Source organism: Myotis lucifugus, unplaced genomic scaffold (genome assembly GCF_000147115.1).
Source record: "Myotis lucifugus unplaced genomic scaffold, Myoluc2.0 scaffold_5, whole genome shotgun sequence".
Taxonomy (NCBI): domain Eukaryota; kingdom Metazoa; phylum Chordata; class Mammalia; order Chiroptera; family Vespertilionidae; genus Myotis; species Myotis lucifugus.
This window is the reverse complement of record NW_005871053.1, coordinates 10,547,002-10,565,800: the sequence shown is the minus strand read 5'-3', so window position 1 is coordinate 10,565,800 and position 18,799 is coordinate 10,547,002. Positions and strand designations below refer to the sequence as shown.

The 18,799-nt window shown below is 42.3% G+C and overlaps 1 protein-coding gene across 4 annotated transcripts in view; it reads right to left on the bottom strand.

The window, feature by feature from the left end:
• METTL8 (methyltransferase like 8) overlaps positions 1–18,799 on the bottom strand; it is a 78,337-nt gene that overhangs the window by 26,913 nt on the left and 32,625 nt on the right. For 3 of the 4 annotated variants that reach the window (XM_006083147.3, XM_023744971.1, XM_023744975.1), the window contains exon 3: positions 7,665–7,756. In XM_006083147.3, the coding sequence (XP_006083209.1) occupies positions 7,665–7,756 (92 nt within the window). Of the gene's footprint in view, positions 1–7,664; positions 7,757–17,172; positions 18,639–18,799 lie in introns of those variants that run through there. The other variant, XM_014468280.2, reaches the window with a different exon arrangement.

The window sequence follows — 18,799 nt, the reverse complement described above, 5'->3', positions numbered from 1 at the left end:
GGGAAAGGTTAATGGGCTGGAACTCTTTCCTTTTTTTTTTTTTTCTTTTTAAAGTTGTGTTTTCAGTAGTATCTCCAATCAATCCTGGCAACTCCACAGTAATGCGTGACAGCTTCTGAGACCCCATGGGAGCTCAATCAAACTCATAATTATGGTTATGAGACAACATAAACACCTTCAGCATATGATTTAATTTCCTGAACTGCAAGAGTACCTGTGATAGCAGGGGATTTGGAAGAGCTACTTTCTTGACCATGAGTGAAACGTTTAGTTTCAACCTGCTGTTAACTTACCTCAAGTTCAGGCCAATAATGATAAAAGAATATAGTGAAGGGAAATCTGCCCTGTCTTTATCTGGCCCAACTGACCTTCTAAATAGGTATATCAATGATCAATTTTTCTTGGAGGCGCATTTTTTCCTTTCACATTCCTAGATTGCCAACTCAGAATTAATTGTTCTATGCCAATGACAATAAAAAGGATATAGTGATCTGTTTAAACACAGCCAAATGAAGCATCTTCTCAATTATTCACTTATTAAATTCAGTACTGCTGAGGGGAAGGAGGAATATGACACACTAATAATACTTAAGTATTCAGAATTCACTCTGAATCACACTGAATATCATAACTAAGAAAATGAATTAAACCATTTATGTATCTGACATATATGATATGATTAATATGAATTATGAAAATTTATTCTAAGTTGCAGTGTAACAAAAAGCAATTTAAAGTTACTTTTGCACATCAATTACGCAAATACCTGAGCTCTCAAAGTTGGTAATTTCCACATGTCACTGATAAAGTTCACCATTGTCTAATAAAAGAAAACTCTTAAAGTTATGAAATGAAAAGTACATTTCTGAGAGCACTGCATGAAATTTTAAATTAAAGCTGACTTATAAACAATACCCTAAATTTATCAGCACAAAAAACTTTTAGCTGCTTTTTTTTTTTCCACATAGGATACTCTCAAGTGGAAAGTTATTCAAGGTAAGGTATAGCGGAATTCTTTTACTATTTGGCTTCACATAGATAACTCATCCTAGCTAGGTAGTTATTTATAAGGATATTTTAGAGCAGTGGTTCTCAACCTTCCTAATGCTGCAACCCTTTAATACAGTTCCTCATGTTGTGGTGACCCCCAACCACAAAATTATTTTCGCTGCTACTTCATAACTGTAATTTTGCTACTGTTATGAATCGTAATGTAAATATCTGATAGGCAGGATGAATTTTCATTGTTACAAATTGAACATAATTAAAGCATAGTGTTTAATCACAAAACAATATATAATTATATATGTGTTTTCCGATGGTCTTAGACGACCCCTGTGAAAGGGTCGTTCGACCCCCAGAGGGGTCGCGACCCACAGGTTGAGAACCGCTGTTTTAGAGTAAAAGCACAGCTGCTTTTAAAAACCCATTACATTTGCTAAATAGCTAGCTGAGATATAATACACTGGAGATGTTTTTAGAAAATTGTAAAATACTAGGGGCCCAGTGCACGAATTCGTGCACCTTGAAAAGAACTGTGGGCCACGAGGCTGCGGTGGGCACAGGTGGGTCTTGGCCCATCCTCCCCACCCCTGCCCGGCCCCCTCCACTGTGGCCCCCAGTCCGCTGTCTGCTGGCAGCCCAGCTCCAGCCGCTGCCGCTGGCCCTGCTCACACCCACTGACGGCGCAGAGCTATTGGGGTCAGTGCCGGCAGCAGATGCAAGTGGGGCCGTCACTGGCAGCGGGTACAAGCGGTGGCTGCCGGCCCTGATAGCCTCTCAGGAGCAGGGGGAGGTGGAGAAGCCCTCAGGGTCAATCAGGGCCAGCAGCCACTGCTTGCACCTGCTGACAGCACCAACAGCAGGTGCGAGCAGGGCTGGCGCCGGCAGCGGGTGCAAGCGCTGGGCGGGACCGCAGCATGCGGGAACAAAGAATTTTCAGTAACCACCAGAGGTTCACCCGGATGACAGCGACTGGTGCCTTGCCTTGGTCTGGCGCCCCTGCTCACCTATTCCACCATCCCGCCACAGCCGATGCCCACCATGTAGCGCTGTGCCACCTGCTGCCAACGTCCACCATGTTCCATGCATGCCCCCTGGTGGTCAGCATACGTCATAACAACTGGTTGTTCGGTCTATTTGCATATTAGCCTTTTATTATACAGGATAATCACGTTAACTCAAAAACTGTCAAATGAATCTTTCTCATTTCTCAAATTAACCTTCTTTTAAAAGAAATATGGTCTGTAATAAAATTTAAAAGAATTTAACAAAGGATATGTGGAATTAAAAATCAGTAATCTGGGCATCTAATTGAAAGAAATATTGCTGAGAAGAGCCTGGATGCTATACATTCTAATCACAAAAACAAAATGTCAACCATCTCACAGCAAAAAATGACTGTTATCTGTGATGGACAAGTTCTTATTTTCAGAATTGTGAGGATGTTTCCTGACTTCAATTCTCACCAACAGCTAAGACAATAGGTGAGACAATAGGTGAGAAACTGGACATGGGAATGACAGGACAGACTGACACACACAGAGAAATGTGCTGGAGCCCAGCCAGCATGGCTCAGTGATTGAGCGTCGACCTATGAACCAGGAGGTCAGGGTACATGCCCAGTGTGGGGTGTGTAGGAGGCAGCCAATCAATGATTCTCTCTCATCATTGAAGTTTCTATCTCTCTCTTCCCTTCTCCTCTGAAATCAATAAAAATATATTTAAAAAAAAAGAAGAAGAAAAGAAATGTGCTGGAGAGGTGGCCAGAGTCGGAGACCAACTAGCAGCAGTTCCTGCCAGGGACATTAAAATAAGTAAGATAAGCTCATGCTGTATAACCATCTGCAAAGGGGATACTTTGTGATGCGAGAAAACTGGCTCTTTCAAAGACTTAGACTCTCCTAGGTAAGAAGGGATGCTGGTTAACAGAGGCACTGGGAGATCTGGGTCAGAGCTTCCTTTGGGTTTTCACAAAGTTTGGGCCAGGAGAGCTTTTAAAGGGATCTATTCACCTTGACCCATATTCACTGGAGACATTAAATACCAGATTGGAAGCCTTACCAGACTAGCTTCCGCAGACTAGCAGCTCTATGATCCCTGGCAGAGACTGGACTGGGTGGCTAGGTAGGCTTTTACTCTCACTGCAATGTCCTGTCACTCAACAGCTTCTCGGAGCAAAAGTGTTCTTTCTCTGCCACGTGCAACCTTGCTTAAGTGTGATACACCGGTCACCCTCACTGTGTGTTCCTCTCCCGGCTCCCTGACATGTTTGAAGTCCACCGCGCTGAGGAGTGTTACAGAGGGGACGCAGACAGGATGCATCAGAAACCTCGATCACTTTGAGTCATTTTACAATGGAATCTTTTGTTCTGTGTCTCCACGACAGCCAGAAAACTTGCTCAGAAAGAGACTGGACATGCTAATAAGCACACACCAAATGCTTCAAAGCAGTATCATCAGTCCTCTCAAGCCTGCTTTTCCTGCTTCTACAGAGAGAGCCCAGTCACCACCTTTCTATTTCAGTCACACTATGATTCTGTGGGAACTGTCATTTTCCTTTACTGCGGTTTCCAGGGCCCTAAAATAACCTTCTCATTAGCTTCACTCAAGTTCATTGTTAACATAAATAGGCCAAAATAGGCAGCCACGTGCAGAGCACTGCAAAGGAACATTATCAGCACTACTCATCTATTTATGTTCTAAACAGAAATATTCAAGAGTGTGAAAAAAAATCCTTGGTTTTTTAAATGATCAAATGAAATATACTGTGTATAATTTTTAATTTGCTGGAAATGAATTAAGATGACTGATAACTTTTAATTCGGTTTAGGCTTGACTCTTTCTGTCACATCCAGGTGGCCACTAGCAGAAGCTTGAGTAATGTGGAAAATATGTCTGTGCAGCTGCTGGCAAAGAAGCAAAATTATACTTCCTCAGAAACAGAATGACAGAGCTCCTGAAAGGAATGCAATGTTGGCTGATCTGTAAGCAGAACTGCCACTGGTATGCACCCTCAAATCCAACTCCCGGGCCATATCCTACTCTGGACTGCATGACTGGAAGCTCATAAAAATAGAACAGCTCCATTGTGGGGCAGGTACTCTTCTTTCCTGTCCACTCTCCAGGACACGTTCAAGCTTAGGTGCAAGAAATGAGAGCAAGCTCTAAGGGAATAGCAACTGATGCTAGATGATAAGATGCAGCACTGCCCCTTCACTGGGTAAGGGCAGCTAGGGAGGGCATTGTCAGTAGCTCAGGCTCCACAGCTACCTTCGCTTCAAACTTTAGCCTCAATTGTAGACTGAAGCCACTAGAACGATAGTTAACTACCAGTGGGATTAGTGATTTTCACTAGCTTGGCTTGCACAGAGAAATGTAAATATCTTTCCCTAGGGAGCCTTGGGACAGCTGACCAATCTATCCTGAAAACTGCATCTCAGGCGTTGACAAACATTTCCTTCAAAGGGCCAGTTAGTGAGTAGTCATTGTGGGCTACATATGGTCTCTGTCGCCACTATTCAGCTCTGTAAACATAGCTCAAAAGCAGCCATAAAAAATATGTAAATAAATGAGTATGTCTATGTCCCAATAATGCTTGACTTATAAAAACAGGCAGTGGGCTGGATTTGACCCATGACCATAGTTTCCTGACTTGCTCTATTTAATGGGTACTCTGATTTTGTCACAGGAGTGAATGAGAAATGGTCAGAACCAGAACCAAACTGCTCTGACAAAACCAACCTATGGGGTCTGAAGCCAGAAGAACAATGGTTGCTCATTATGGGGCCTGAAGGATTGGGGGAAGTATGGTAATTGGGTTGGAACATAAAAACTTTCTGGGTTACTGGTAATATTCTGTTTCTTGAGGTGGGTGTTTGGAAAATCCATTGAGCTCTGTGAGAATCCTATCTAATAATAGACAAACATGGTAATTAACCATACCTCCGACATGCTTCCCATTGGCTAATCCGGGCGATATGCAAATTAACTGCCAACCAAGATGGCGGCCAGCAGCCAGGCAGCTGAAGCGAACAGGAGGCTTGCTTGTTCCAGTGATGGAGGAAGCCAAGGTTCCCCGCCTGCAGCTGCCGGCCTCTGAGCTGCACTCTAAGAAACAATGATGCAATTATAGAAGCTAAACAAACCCCAGAAACCTGCTTTCAGCTAGCCGGGCCTCAGAGCTGGAGCTGCAACAGTGTTTCAATTATAGAAGCCAAATAAACCCAGATACCTGCTTTCAGCAGCCGAGGTCTCAGAGCTGGAGCCGAGCCTCAGAGCTAAAGCCGGCTCTCAGTTCCAGTGACAGCCATAGAAGGTAAATAAATCCCAGAATTAAAAAAAAAAAAAGAAAAAAGGAGAGGTTGGGAACTTCAGTCACCTGCCAGCCTGAAAACGGCCCTCAGCCCCTCACCCAGACTGGCCAGGCACCCCAGTGGGGACCCCCACCCTGAAGGGCGTGTGACCAGCTGCAAACAGCCATCATCCCCTCATCCAGGCTGGCCAGGCACCCAAGCGGGACCCCCACCCTGATCTGGGACACCCTTCAGGGCAAACCAGCCGGCCCCCACCCATGCACCAGGCCTCTATCCTATATAGTAAAAGGGTAATATGCAAACTGACCCTAACAGCAGAACGACTGGGAATCCAATCAAAGTGTAATATGCTAATGATATGCTAAGGCTGCTCAACCACTTGCTATAACGTGCACTGACCACCAGGGGGCAGACAGTAAACTGGTCGACCAGTTGCTATGACGTGCACTGACCACCAGGGGACAGATGCTCCAACTGGTAGGTTAGCTTGCTGCTGGGGTCTGGCCGATCAGGACTGAGATGAGCCGAACATGCTCTGGAGCCTTCCCACAGTTCCTCCCCGGCCTGATCGTGCACCGGTGGGGTCCCTCATCCTGGCCTGCGCTCTCTCGCAATCCAGGACCCTTCGGGGGATATCAGAGAGCTGGTTTCAGCCTGATTCCGTAGGCCACTCCCCTTGGGAGGGCACTAGATGCAGGGCTCATGGCTGGCAAGTGCTGCTATAGCAGCGCGAGCCTCTCCCAATCGGGACTGATTGGGTGTGAGCCCACAGCAGGCACAGTGGGGCCAGGATGAGTGGAGCAGCAGGTAGGAGCTGCAGGCGGCGCTGAACTGCGGGTTTCAGCCCAATCCTTGCAGGCCACCCAGAGGGACCCAACCCATGCATGAATTGGTGCACCAGGCCTCTAGTTCATTTATAAGTTGTGCACATTTCTGCATGTGCTACTTCAATAAATTTTTTTTAAAGGAAAAAGAACCAAGCTGTGTTAAGAAGAAATGATTTTAAGCAAAATAAGGTTAAAAAAAATCCTATCTACAGATGTTCAGCAGAATGTCTGTGGGTTCCCAGCAACATAGTAAGGACAGAAGTCATTTTGGGGGGTACTTTTTAAAAAAAATTATGGTTAAAAAACACATAACGTAAAACTTACCATCTTAACCATTTTTAAGTGTACAGTTCCATAGTGTTAAATGGATGTCTAGAACTTTTTCATCTTGCAAATCTGAAACTTTATACCCATTAAACAACTCTGGTGTTCCCCTGTCCCCCAGGCCTTGGTAACCACCATTCTACTTCCTGTTTCTATGAATATGACTACTTTTAATACCACATATATATGGAATTATACAGTATTTGCCTTTCTGTGACTGGCTTATTTCATTTCACATGTCCCCCAGGTTCCTCCAGGTTATAGCATGTGATAGGGTTTCCTTCCTTTTTAAGGCTGAACAATAATCCGTTGTGTGTATCTACCACATTTTTTTATCCTTTTATCCACCGATGGTCATGTGGAGTGCTTCCACCTTCTGCCTATTGTGAATAGTGTTGCTATGAACATGGATGTACAAATATCTCTCAAGACTCTGCTTTCTATTTCTTTTTGCTATGTCCAGAGGCGAGGTTGCTAGATCATATATGGTAGCTTCATTTTTAATTTCTAAGGTGCTTCCATACTGCTTTCCATAAAAGTTGCACCATTTTACAATTCAACCAACAAGGCAAAAGGGTTGCCATTTCTCTACATCCTCACCAACATGCTTTCTTTTTTTGTGTGTGATAGTTGCACAGATCAATTTTTCAGAAGCCATTTTTGAAGGCCTGGCAAGGCTTTATCTGAATTAAACTCTAAATATCAATGGCTTTCAAGAAAAGTTACCTTAAATCCTTATATATTGGAACTTTATATTTATCCTAAGAGACCAGCAAGATTTTGATATGACTTTACCTTCTTTGCTGAAAGTGTTTGAATTTGTTAACATTACTAACAAGTGAAACACACAGCAGATACTAAAGGACTCCTAACGAGAGGAAAATTTTAAAGTGATGTTTTCAAATCTTGTTTGAAATGCCACCCATGTGCGTGTGTCTCCCAGAAAGAGCAACAATATGACTAAAAAAAGAGCAAGTACAAGGTGAATACATACTTTATTTCATTAAGTTGGTTCCACTGAACTGAAAAACCTGGGCATTCTCCCAAATGGAACAAGTACATGGCACAGGTAGAAGTAAAGAACTCCCCAAAGCAATGACACAGTCAGTGGAAAAAGAGCCTCAAGTGTGAACTGAATCAGTGGAAGGTCAAACAGAAAACTGGGCTCCGGGAGCTGCTACCACAGTTAGTTGCCTACCTTGTTCTTCCAGAAGGACTCGCTCAGCTGAGTTTTCCTCTACTTTTTTTCTGGCTGCTGCTTCTTCCTCTTTTGACCATTGCATATGATCCCTATAAAAAAAACAAAACAACTGTAAAGCATGCTTTACAATTGAAGAAGGCAGGAAAAGGGTGGCAGGGGATGCATTTGTCATTCTAGATTATGCAAAGACAAATGATACAAACTAATTCCTCCTCCACTGAAGGTATTTTGTGTCAGATGTGCCTCCTGATAAGTGCTGGGGTAACCCTGGAACCTCTGTGGTTTCTTTGTTTAAAGCTGGTTGTGTTGCAATCCCCAGCCACCCTTTGGACATGATTGCTGAAGTATGTCATGTCCCAGAAGCACTATTATGGCGCACGATCACTTGGGTGCTGGTATGGTTCACTGTATTTTACTCTAAGACTAAATTCATTTGCCTTTTTGTTAATTTATGAACAGGGCATTCTTTAATGGTTCTTGAATACTCTTTTTACAATATTTGTAAAATACTTTGTACTTATCCTCAGTTTTTAAAAAAATATATATTTTATTGATTTTTTTACAGAGAGGAAGGGAGGGTTAGAAACATCGATCAGCTGCCTCCTATACACCCCCTACTGGGGATGTGCCCGCAGCCAAGGTACATGCCTGGAACCAAACCTGGGACCCTTCAGTCCACAGGCAGACGCTCTATCCACTGAGTCAAACCAGTTAGGGCAATCCTCAGTTTCTAAAGTAACTTTAGACTTTTCTTTTTACCTGCCTTAATTTCTATAAATGAGTTCATTTACATTTAAATTATAGACTACTTGATATAGATATAAAAGTCACCTTTCGCCCTAACCGGTTGGCTCAGTGGATAGAGTATCGGCCTGCGGAACGAAGGGTCCCAGGTTCGATTCCGGTCAAGGGCATGTACCTTGGTTGTGGGTACATCCTCAGTAGGGGGTGTGCAGGAGGCAGCTGATCGATGTTTCTCTCTCATCGATGTTTCTAACGCTCTATTCCTCTCCCTTCCTCTCTGTAAAAAAATTAATAAAATATATATATTTTTTAAAAGTCACCTTTCTAAGATCTGGCATTTTCTTTAAGTATTTTTTAGTTTCAAAATTTACTTTCCCAATACGAGAAGATATTATTTTTTGCCACAAAAATGTCTTTCTTAGAATAAAAAGCAGCATCTTTATACAAAAAGGTGATTTTGTTTTGATTTATTTTTACAAAGTTTGCATTTCTTTTTTTGCAACTGGTAAAACTTTAGAGTGATGTGATTTCTTGGAATAAACCATTTTTTTTCTAAACAATAATGAAATAAAGTTCTATATAACTTGAAATTTACTTATTGAAAATTGTAAAAAATATCACCAACATTAACATCATATGATATTTACAGCTACCTCACTGAAGAGAAAGGGGTAAATTATAAAATTCCTGAGGTGCATCATTATGGTAACTGATAAACATTAACTGATATATGTGTATGAAGCTGGGACTGTGGACAGTTTGTACAGGAAACAACAAACAATCCATTTTGATTGGATAATTGCAGATGAAGTTAAGAGCTCAGAATCAGAGAATCTCAAATGTGAACAGTTTGGTAATGTGCAAGACACAATGAATTGGGGAGGGACTGGAGGGTGGGAGACCAACTAGAAGACTTGCAGTGATCTAGGAGTCAGGAGTTCGAGGGTTAAGGTGGTGGCAATGAAAAAACAGAAAGGAAGAATGGAGGGAGAGACACTGTGGGGGAAAAAAAAAAAGCTGTTATGTCCTGGAGATTAACTAGATGTTGTGGGGAGTAGATAAGAAGAGTCAGGAATGATTTCAAGATCTTAAAACTGAATATCAAGAAAACTGGGGGTATCAATGACAGAATAAGGAGTTGGTTTGGGTAGAATGATGATCAGCTTGGTGCTATTTTTAGTATGTGTATGTACCAGATATGAGAGGGTGTATCAGTGACTGCCTATAAATATACACCAAAAGGTGAGAACTGCAAACTTTTGAGAAGGATTAGAACTGGTATACTGAAGTTCCTAAGAAAAGCAAATGATAATGCAAATCTCAGAGTTTCACAGATGAAACTTTAACCACCATTATTTCAAATAAAACCTAATTATTTAAAATCCAAATAATCATTAAGCAGCTTTGTCACTTGCTCTAATGCAGTGGTTCTCAACCTTCCTAATGCCGCGACCCCTTAATACAGTTCCTCATGTTGTGGTGACCCCCAATTTCATTGTTACAAAGTGAACATAATTAAAGCATAGTGACTAATCACAAAAACAATATGTAATTATATATGTGTTTTCCGATGGTCTTAAGCGACCCCGTGAAAGGGTCGTTCGAACCACAAAGTGGTCGCGACCCACAGGTTGAGAAACGCTGCTCTAATGAGTCAGATTAGAATAGATTTTTGTTTTGTCTTATTTTAATACTAGAGGCCAAGTGCATGAATTCATGCACCCATGGGGTCCCTCAGCCTGGCTTGCACCCTTTTGCAATCCAGGACCCCTCGGGGAATGTTGGAGAGCTGGTTTCACCCTGATCCCCGCAGGGTTCTGTGCACCAGGCTTCTAGTATGCATATAAGATCTTTGGTTAATCTCTTCCCACCCTCTCCTCTCCCCTCCCCTCTTCCCTCTGAGATTCATCAGTCTGTTCCATGTTTCCATGCCTGTGGTTTCCACTCCTGCATTGAGCATCTGCCCCCTGGTGGTCAGTGCGCATCATAGCTACCAACCGGTTGCTTAGGCTTATATATATATAGATATGTGAGGAATCACTTTGAACTGACAACTATACTTTGTATTTTCCACATACAAATATACTGGGTGGGGCAAAAATAGGCTTACAGTTGTACATATGAAAATAATACAATCCTATATAATAAAAGCCTAATATGCTAAGTGTCTGGTCGTCCCATTGGCCATTCAACCAATCAAAGCGTAATATGCTAATGATATGCTAAGGCCACTCAACCGCTCGCTATGACATGCACTGACCACCAGGAGGCAGACACTCCAACTGGTATGTTAGCTTGCTGCTAGGGTCTGGCTGATTGGGACTGAGCAAAACTGGCCATGCCCTGGAGCCCTCCTGTGGTCCCTCCTGGGCTGGCCAGCTTCCTGCGTCCCTCCCTGGCCCCAATTTTGCACTGGTGGGGTCCCTTGACCTGGCTTGCATTCTCTTGCAATCTGGGACCCCTCGGGGGATGTCGGAGAGCCGATTTTGGCCCAATCCTACAGGCCAGGCCAAGGGACCCCACTGGTGCATGAATTTGTGCACTGGGCCTCTAGCAAATAATAATACAAGAATAAACTGTTTTGCATACTCATAAATATAAACCTACTTTTGCCCCCACCCCATATACAGAATGTTATTAAAAGCAACAAATCATTTATTTAAAAAATAGTATTACTGCCCTGGCTGGGTGACTCAGTTGGCTGGAGCATCATCCTGTACACCAAAAGGTGGCAGGTCCGATTCCCAGTCAGGGCACATACCTAGGTTGTGGGTTTGATGGGAGGCAACCAATTGGTATTTCTCTGTCACATTGAACTCTCTCTAAAATCAATAAAAACATATCCTCTGGCCCAGAAATTCTATTCTTAGGTTTACATCGAGAGAACTAAAAACATGTTCTCACAAAAAATATTCATAAACACGAATATTCACGTAGCAGCATTTTTATAATACCCCCATAGTGGAAACAACTTAAATGCCCATCAAATGATAAAAGGATAAATAAATGTGTAATATCCACACAATGGGATAGTAGTATTTCTGCACCAAAACCCACCAAGCTACTGATACACATAACTTGAATGAACCTCAAAAACATTATGCTAAGAATCCACATGCAAAAGGCCACACATTGTATGATTCCATTACTATGAAATGTCCAGAAAACGCTAAAATATAAAAACAAAAAGTAGATTAGTAATTGCCTGTAACTGGGAATTGTAAAGGGCAATGCCTGAAAATTGGCATAAAAAATCCTCTTAGGGTAACGTAAATGCTCTAAAATTGGACTGAGGTAATGGTTATAACTATAAATTTACTAAAAATCACTGAACTGTATACTTAGAAGGAATAAATTACATTGTAATTAATTTTACCTCAATAAAGATCCTTTAAGAAACAAACAAACAGCCCTATCCGGTTTGGCTCGGTGAGGAATTAAAAGAAAGTATTATAAAGCCTGGGGGTTCGATTCCGGTCAAGGGCACATGCCCAGGTTGCGGGCTCAATCCCCAGTAGGGGGTGTGCAGGAGGCAGCCAATCAATGATTCTCTCTCATCATTGATGTTTCTGTCTCTCTCTCCCTCTCCCTTCCTTAGAAGGAATAAATTACATTGTAATTAATTTTACCTCAATAAAGATCCTTTAAGAAACAAACAAACAAATAAAAAACATATCCTCTGGTGAGGAATTAAAAGAAAGTATTATAAAGCCTGGGACAAGTCATCTGTAAATTTCTACAACATATAAGAAAGAGAATAGAACAATTCATTTCCCTATAAAGAACCAAGCTCTGAGACAATGAGTATATGTGGTCTTTAGCTTTAAGCATGTTTTAAACTGTTTAACTTGCTTCTTCCTGAGCACTTAATAGGTTTAGTTATTTTTTAAATTGCTCTAACTTCCTTACACTGTTCTTTATGTTGCTTCATTTTCTTAACTGCTAAGTGAGGGTAATATTATACCCTAAGCCACTGCAGAACAGATTTTCCACTGTACAGTTACAGAATCCCCGCTGAAACCTATAAAATGTTCCTACTGTATTTATGGGACTTCCTCAAGAACTGCAGCTTTATGGTAGTTCTTTATATTAGAAAAGTCTGATTCACGTATACCCAAACCCAACAGACAGCAATAAGAATCATTCAAGTTTATAAGCAATAAATACTGCAATAGAATTTAAGCATAGAAACAAATAACAAACTAAAAATAATCAAGTATTTCACCACCACTACCCAAGGGGAAAAAACACCTTATACTGTTTGATCTATGAATTATACTTCTGGGAATTTATTGTAACAAAGTAATTGAAAATAACAGAGAGGTTCTTAGAGAGAAGTATCTTTAGAGAGAAGGAATCTTTTTTATTCTGCAGACCATTAGTGTGTTCTTCACTGTTTTCATTGTATGACCTTGCATACACTCCTCTTTATTGTTTCTTTATTCATTGGTATATATGTCAATTCTCCATCTAATAATAAGAAGAATGATGCCTTTTAGTGATAACTTACTACTAAGAGTTTTATATATTTATGTTCTTTAATACTCACAACATCCCCTGAAGGAACTTGCTCAAGTTCACATACCTTGAAAGGGATAGAGTCAAGATTTAAATTCAGATTTTTTTAATTTATTCTGAAGCCCATATTTAGCCACTATATTAACTCTCGGTCTAGTTATAAACTTCTAATAGATATTAACTGGATCTCATATTTCTCTATATTGATTCACTTATTCAAACATACTTATTAGGTGCTTATTATATGGGGAATATAGCTATGATACAGACATAGCTAAACTCTTCTCTGAAGAAACATATCAATCTAATAATGAAGATAAAATAGATACATAAGTAAGTAAAGTACATGTTAGAAAATGGTTACAATAAGAAAGCTGATTCTTATGTGTTGCTTATTTACTATGTGTATACACTTTATATTATACTAGAGGCCTGGTGCACGAAATTCATCCATTTGGGGGTTGGGTCCCTCAGCCCAACCTGTGGGGGAGCTTTTGGGGGGTTTTTGTGGGCCTAAGCCATTAGTTGGACATCCTTAGCGCTGCCATGGAGGGGGGAGAGGCTCCCGCCACCACTGCTGTGCTCTCCAGCTGTCAGGCCAGCTTCTGACTGAGCGGTGCTCCCCCTGTGGGAGCGTACTGACCACCAGGGGGCAGCTCCTGCATTGAGCATCTGCCCCTGGTGGTAGGTATACATCATAGTGACCAGTCATTCCACCATTCAGTCAATTAGCATATTAAGCTTTTATTATATAGGATATATACTAATTTAATCCTCATAGCACTCTTATGAGAATAGATATTATTCCATTTTAAAGATGAAGAAACTGAGGCATAGATAAAGTAACTTCCCAAGTTTAGACAGGCAGCCAGACTGTGCTCTCAACATCTAAACTAGTCTCTAATGACCAATGTCATAATGAAGGTAGACAAAATATTTATCTATATTAAAGAACTGTGCATGTAACAGGGTGAGAGGAATCAGAATAAATACAATGATTAAAGAAAATTCATACTATATAATAAGAAAAAATTCTTGATATCTGAACTCAATTGGGATTCTGAAAACTATTATTTAAATGGGTTATATAATTGAAAGACATTTCACAACATCCAGGTCCTGCCTTGGATCTACAGAGAATGGCTTATACCAGTATTTTTTAAACTAAAGGTCACAGCTCTTAGTGAGTCAAGAAATCAATTTAGTCTGACAATTAAAAAGAGAAAGAAACAGGGTAGAAAAAAATAAATGGAAACTATCTGGGCATGTGTCACATGGTAAAAATGGACAGAAAACTTTTGTTCCTATTTCATAAGCATATTTTATGTATACTGGTTCACGATGGAAGCTGTACTTTTTACTGTGGATTATGCCAAAAAGCTTGAAAGCCACTGGCCTAGCTGATAATATAATTGCTTTCTGCTTTCTTATAAATGTCAGGGTTCCCCTGAAAAGTTGCTACATACTTACACTTGGAACAGCATGGAATGAAGAGTGATTTTTCCAAGTAACTGTTTAACTTGCTCAATGCACACAGATCTCTGGGCCATTTCTCAAAAGCATTCTGAATACAGTTTTATGTCAATGCCCGCCCCCCAAATTAATAAATGTACTAAATATAATTAAAAGACTATCAGAAGAATATGAAATGGTTCAGTTACTACGGAAAATAGTTTGGTAGGTCCTCAAAAAGTTAAAAATAGAATTACTATGTGACCCCGCAACTCCATTCCAACTCAAATACCTCAAAGAATTGAAAACAAGAACTAAAACAAGTACATATATACACATGTTCAAAGCATCTCTATTCACAAGAGTCAAAAGGTGGGAATAGTCAAAATTTCCATCAGTGGGTGAGTGGATAAACCAACTGTGGTATATGCATACAACAGAACATTATTTAGTCATAAAAATGAAGTACTGATACTGCTACAATATGGATGACCTCCAAGATATTACGTTAAGAAGCCTTACACAAAAGGTCACCTATCATATGATTCCATCTATATGAAATATCTGGAAGAGGCAAATCTGTAGAGACAGAACACAGATTGTTGATTGTCAGGGGCTGGGGGACTTCAGGGTGAGGATAACTGCTTAATGAGTGAGGGATTTTACTTTGGAGTGATGGAAATGTTTTGGAAATGGACAGAGGTGCTGGTTGCACAAAACTATGAATGTAATTAATGCCACTGAATTGTTCACTTTAAAATGATTAATTTTATGTTTTGTAAAATTCACTTCACCAAATTATTTAAAAAACTATAGGCAGATGTAGATACTAATAATACAAATATCCAGAATCGGAAGGGCAAATCTTTCTCAGGATGTTAGAAACTGACTAAAAAGGGGCCTATTTTTTCTCAAGAAGACATTAAAAAGAGGATCATACCTATATATATAAAAGCCTAGTGACCGTTTGACGGCTCGACCGGTAGCTTTGATGTGCACTGACGCTCAATGCAGGAGCTATCCCCCGGTGGTCAGTGTGCTCCCACAGCGGGAGCGCTGCTAGGCTTACCAATGGGCACCAGATGCCAGGCTCATGGCTGGCAAGAACAGCTGTGGACACTCCCCCTGCACACCTCTCCCCAATCCAGACCGGAACCAGGATCGGGACCGGGACCAGCATCAGGACTGGGCGTGAGCCCGCGGCCGCTTCTCAGTCATGGGCACACCAGTATCGCCCTAGGACGGTGCGTGGAGACCACAGCGGAGCGGCAGCGTGCCTACTGAGTGGTGGCTGCAGCAGGCACAGCGGGGCCAGGATGAGCGGGAGCAGTGTGGCGCCTGGCCCGGGCTCGGGCTCCTCCCCAGCTGCCTGCCCTTCACACACTAATACATCCCTCAGGGGATGTAGGACTGCTGGTTTCGGCCGATCCCTGCACGTCAGGCTAAGGGACCCCACCAGTGCATGAATCCGTGCACCGGGCCTCCAGTACAGAATAAATATTCCTTACCACGAGGCTGAAGAGAAACAAACTGTGGACAATTCTAACATCTCTGAGAGAAAAATGACATATGCTTTTCTAGAAACAACTTTAAAAAATCAAAATTCACCAAGAAAGGAAACATTACTCTTAACATATAAAGAAGATAAGGAAGGGAGAACTTTTGGACAGAAGTTTAGACTCGAAGGAAGGGAAAGTAAACCAGTCTTCTGGTTTTCAGTCCATGTGAAGCAACTCCTTTCCTATTAAGTCACTGTCACAGCATCTCTGCCTTTGGAGAGGTCACTGGACGCACTCTGGCACAGGCTGGAGAACCCCTTGTGGGGTATGCTATGGCTAAGAATGCCTGACAAGATTCCATCAAGGTTTCTCAAACTTTGATCGGCAGAACCCTGAAGGTCCGCCTGGCTGCCACTGAGGGATGAGAAGTGGAAGAGGAAAAGGGAGGTGGAGCTGTGGATGCCCTAGGTCTCCAGGCCCACTTCATTCAGAGAAGGTTTGTTTTTACCTTTTCCATATTAGGATCCTAGCCTTGGCCAGTGTGGCTCAGTCAGCTGAGCGTCAGCCTGGGCACTGAGAGGTCCGCCGGTTCGATTTCTGGCCAGGGCACAAGTCCAGGTTGTGGATTCAAAACCCGGTCTGGGTGCATGCAGGAGGCAACCGGTCGATGTTTCTCTCTCCCGATCTCCCTTCCTCTCTAAAATCAATAAAAAACACATTTTAAAGAAATATTGGGATTCTATGTTAAGACTTCACTTGGAAAAGAAATTCTCCTGCTAAATAAGTTTGAAAGCCATTAGACTGAACCATGGATTCTTAAACCCCGCTGCTCAACAGAATTACTACAAGAGCTATTTCAAATTAAAATGTTCTGGGCCATATTGCTAGACCTGGCGAAATCATAACTCGCCAAGGGATTCGTGTGCAGCGGCCCAAAGCTAGCCACTGGAACAGCTGACCTTGTTTCCTGGACAGCCTATGAAAGAATAGAGCTTAAATGAGTAGGCAGGAATCTTGCGCAAAAAGAGCTGGGGCAGCAGATGGAAAAAGAACACATACAGCTAAGTCACTCGTCTAAAGGAGGAAAAGAACGGGTAAAGGAGAAGCTTGCCTAAGACCAGAGATCTTCTAGGGGTTTAATTGCCTAGCAATAATCTCACAAGACACAACTGTCCATATTGGTGATGGTGCTCAAATGGTTTTAATTCAGCAACTGTCCAAGAGTAGAACATTAGCCACAAATGTAATTTATAATTTTCTAGTAGCCACATTTTAAAAAAGTGAAAAAGAAATTTATTTATTTATTTATTTTTATTAGCAACAGAAACTATTTCTCATTGATTCGGGAACAACGGTAGATGGAAAGAAGTTGGGAGGGAGGGAGAAAGAATTCTAGGAAGAGGAAAGGTTGGATTGAGGGAGATGACAAACATGTACAGGACAAAGGGGCAATTCTTAAGGAGGAGATATTGAATGAGGGAGCAGTAATAGGGGGCACACAATTCAAAATCAGCCACAGTTGGGGTGAGGGGAGCATTGGGCCCAGGCTGTTTGGAGAAGGGGTAGTACAATTTAGGGCTACAGGACCCTGGGGTTCTGTCAGGGTATCGGGGCTCAGGTTTCAGGTTATAGGGTGTAACATGGGGGAGTCCAGGAGGAGCTATGCTGGCTGCAGGGGGAGCCCCCAGGCCCCTCCTCTAGAGCATCTCCTTTTGGGGGAATCTCACTGATGTGGCAGAGCCTTTCACTGTAGTCTGGCTGCAGGCTCTCCACCAGTTCCTTAGACACACCACTCCAGGCCGAAAAGTTCCCATGGTATTTGATAACCAGATCCTCCAGGCTCTTGAGGGTAGGAACTCGGGGTACGGTCCTTTCTAGCCAGCAGTACACAAAGATGAGACTAACAATCAGTCCCACCGAGCCAAGGGGGATGAGCACGGCTTCCAGTGCAAACAGTGATGGGGGCACTATGGGCTTCTTTGAAGTATGGCTGCCCCAGTGGATCGGGTGGCTCCATTCACTCCAATGCTGAGCATTTCCACAGAGTGGGTTATAGCGACTCCGAACACGAAACGTGTAGAGCTTCTGCCCATCCACACTAGGCAAAGAGAAGCTACATCTGTGGCCCACTGACTGCTCAATCCAGCTGCGGTCCTGGTCACTCCGGTACTGCACCAGGTGCTCCAAACAGTGGCCCACAGAGTATCTGCTGCTCCACCTCAGTTCTAGCTGGGATTCACTCAGGTTGTGAAGTGTTAGGTTCTCTGGAGCCCAGGGAATCACCAGATCCTCCAGTTTTAGCCTCTTTTTGGTCTTCCTCCCAAGTTCCTGTGGGTCCTGGAGCTGGACAACAAATGTTTGGTAGAGATGGATCTCCTCTTTTCCCAACCAGCAGCCAGAAGTGATCTCTGAAGAGTATAGGTAGTGGCCACACTCCTGGACTTTGTCATGACCAGAGTTCCCGTACCAATAGTGCAGAGTCAGGTTGGTGGGCCGAGGCTCAGAGCTGCTGTCCCAAATGCAATTCATGTACTCGACATTGAATACAAAACACTGAACCTCTGGGAGGGGCAGGGTGGAAACACGGAGGGCTCCAGCGGATGCAGATGTCAGGAGTAAATGAGCTTTATTCCCACTGGGTGTGAGGACTGTGGGGGTCAGCCCCATCCCCAGCAGAGGCAGCTGCAGGAATAAGAGGAATCTGAACGGTAGTGGTCGCTTCAACACGGCACTCTTGCTCTTCGGTCGCTGGGTGGTACTGTCAAGAGTGAAATCAATTTTAAAAATATATCATATTTAATTCAATATATCCAAAATGATATCATTTTAACATATAATTCAATATAAAAATTAACAAATGATATATTTTACCTTTTTGGTATTAAGTCTTCAACATGTTACAGCAAATCTCAATTCAGA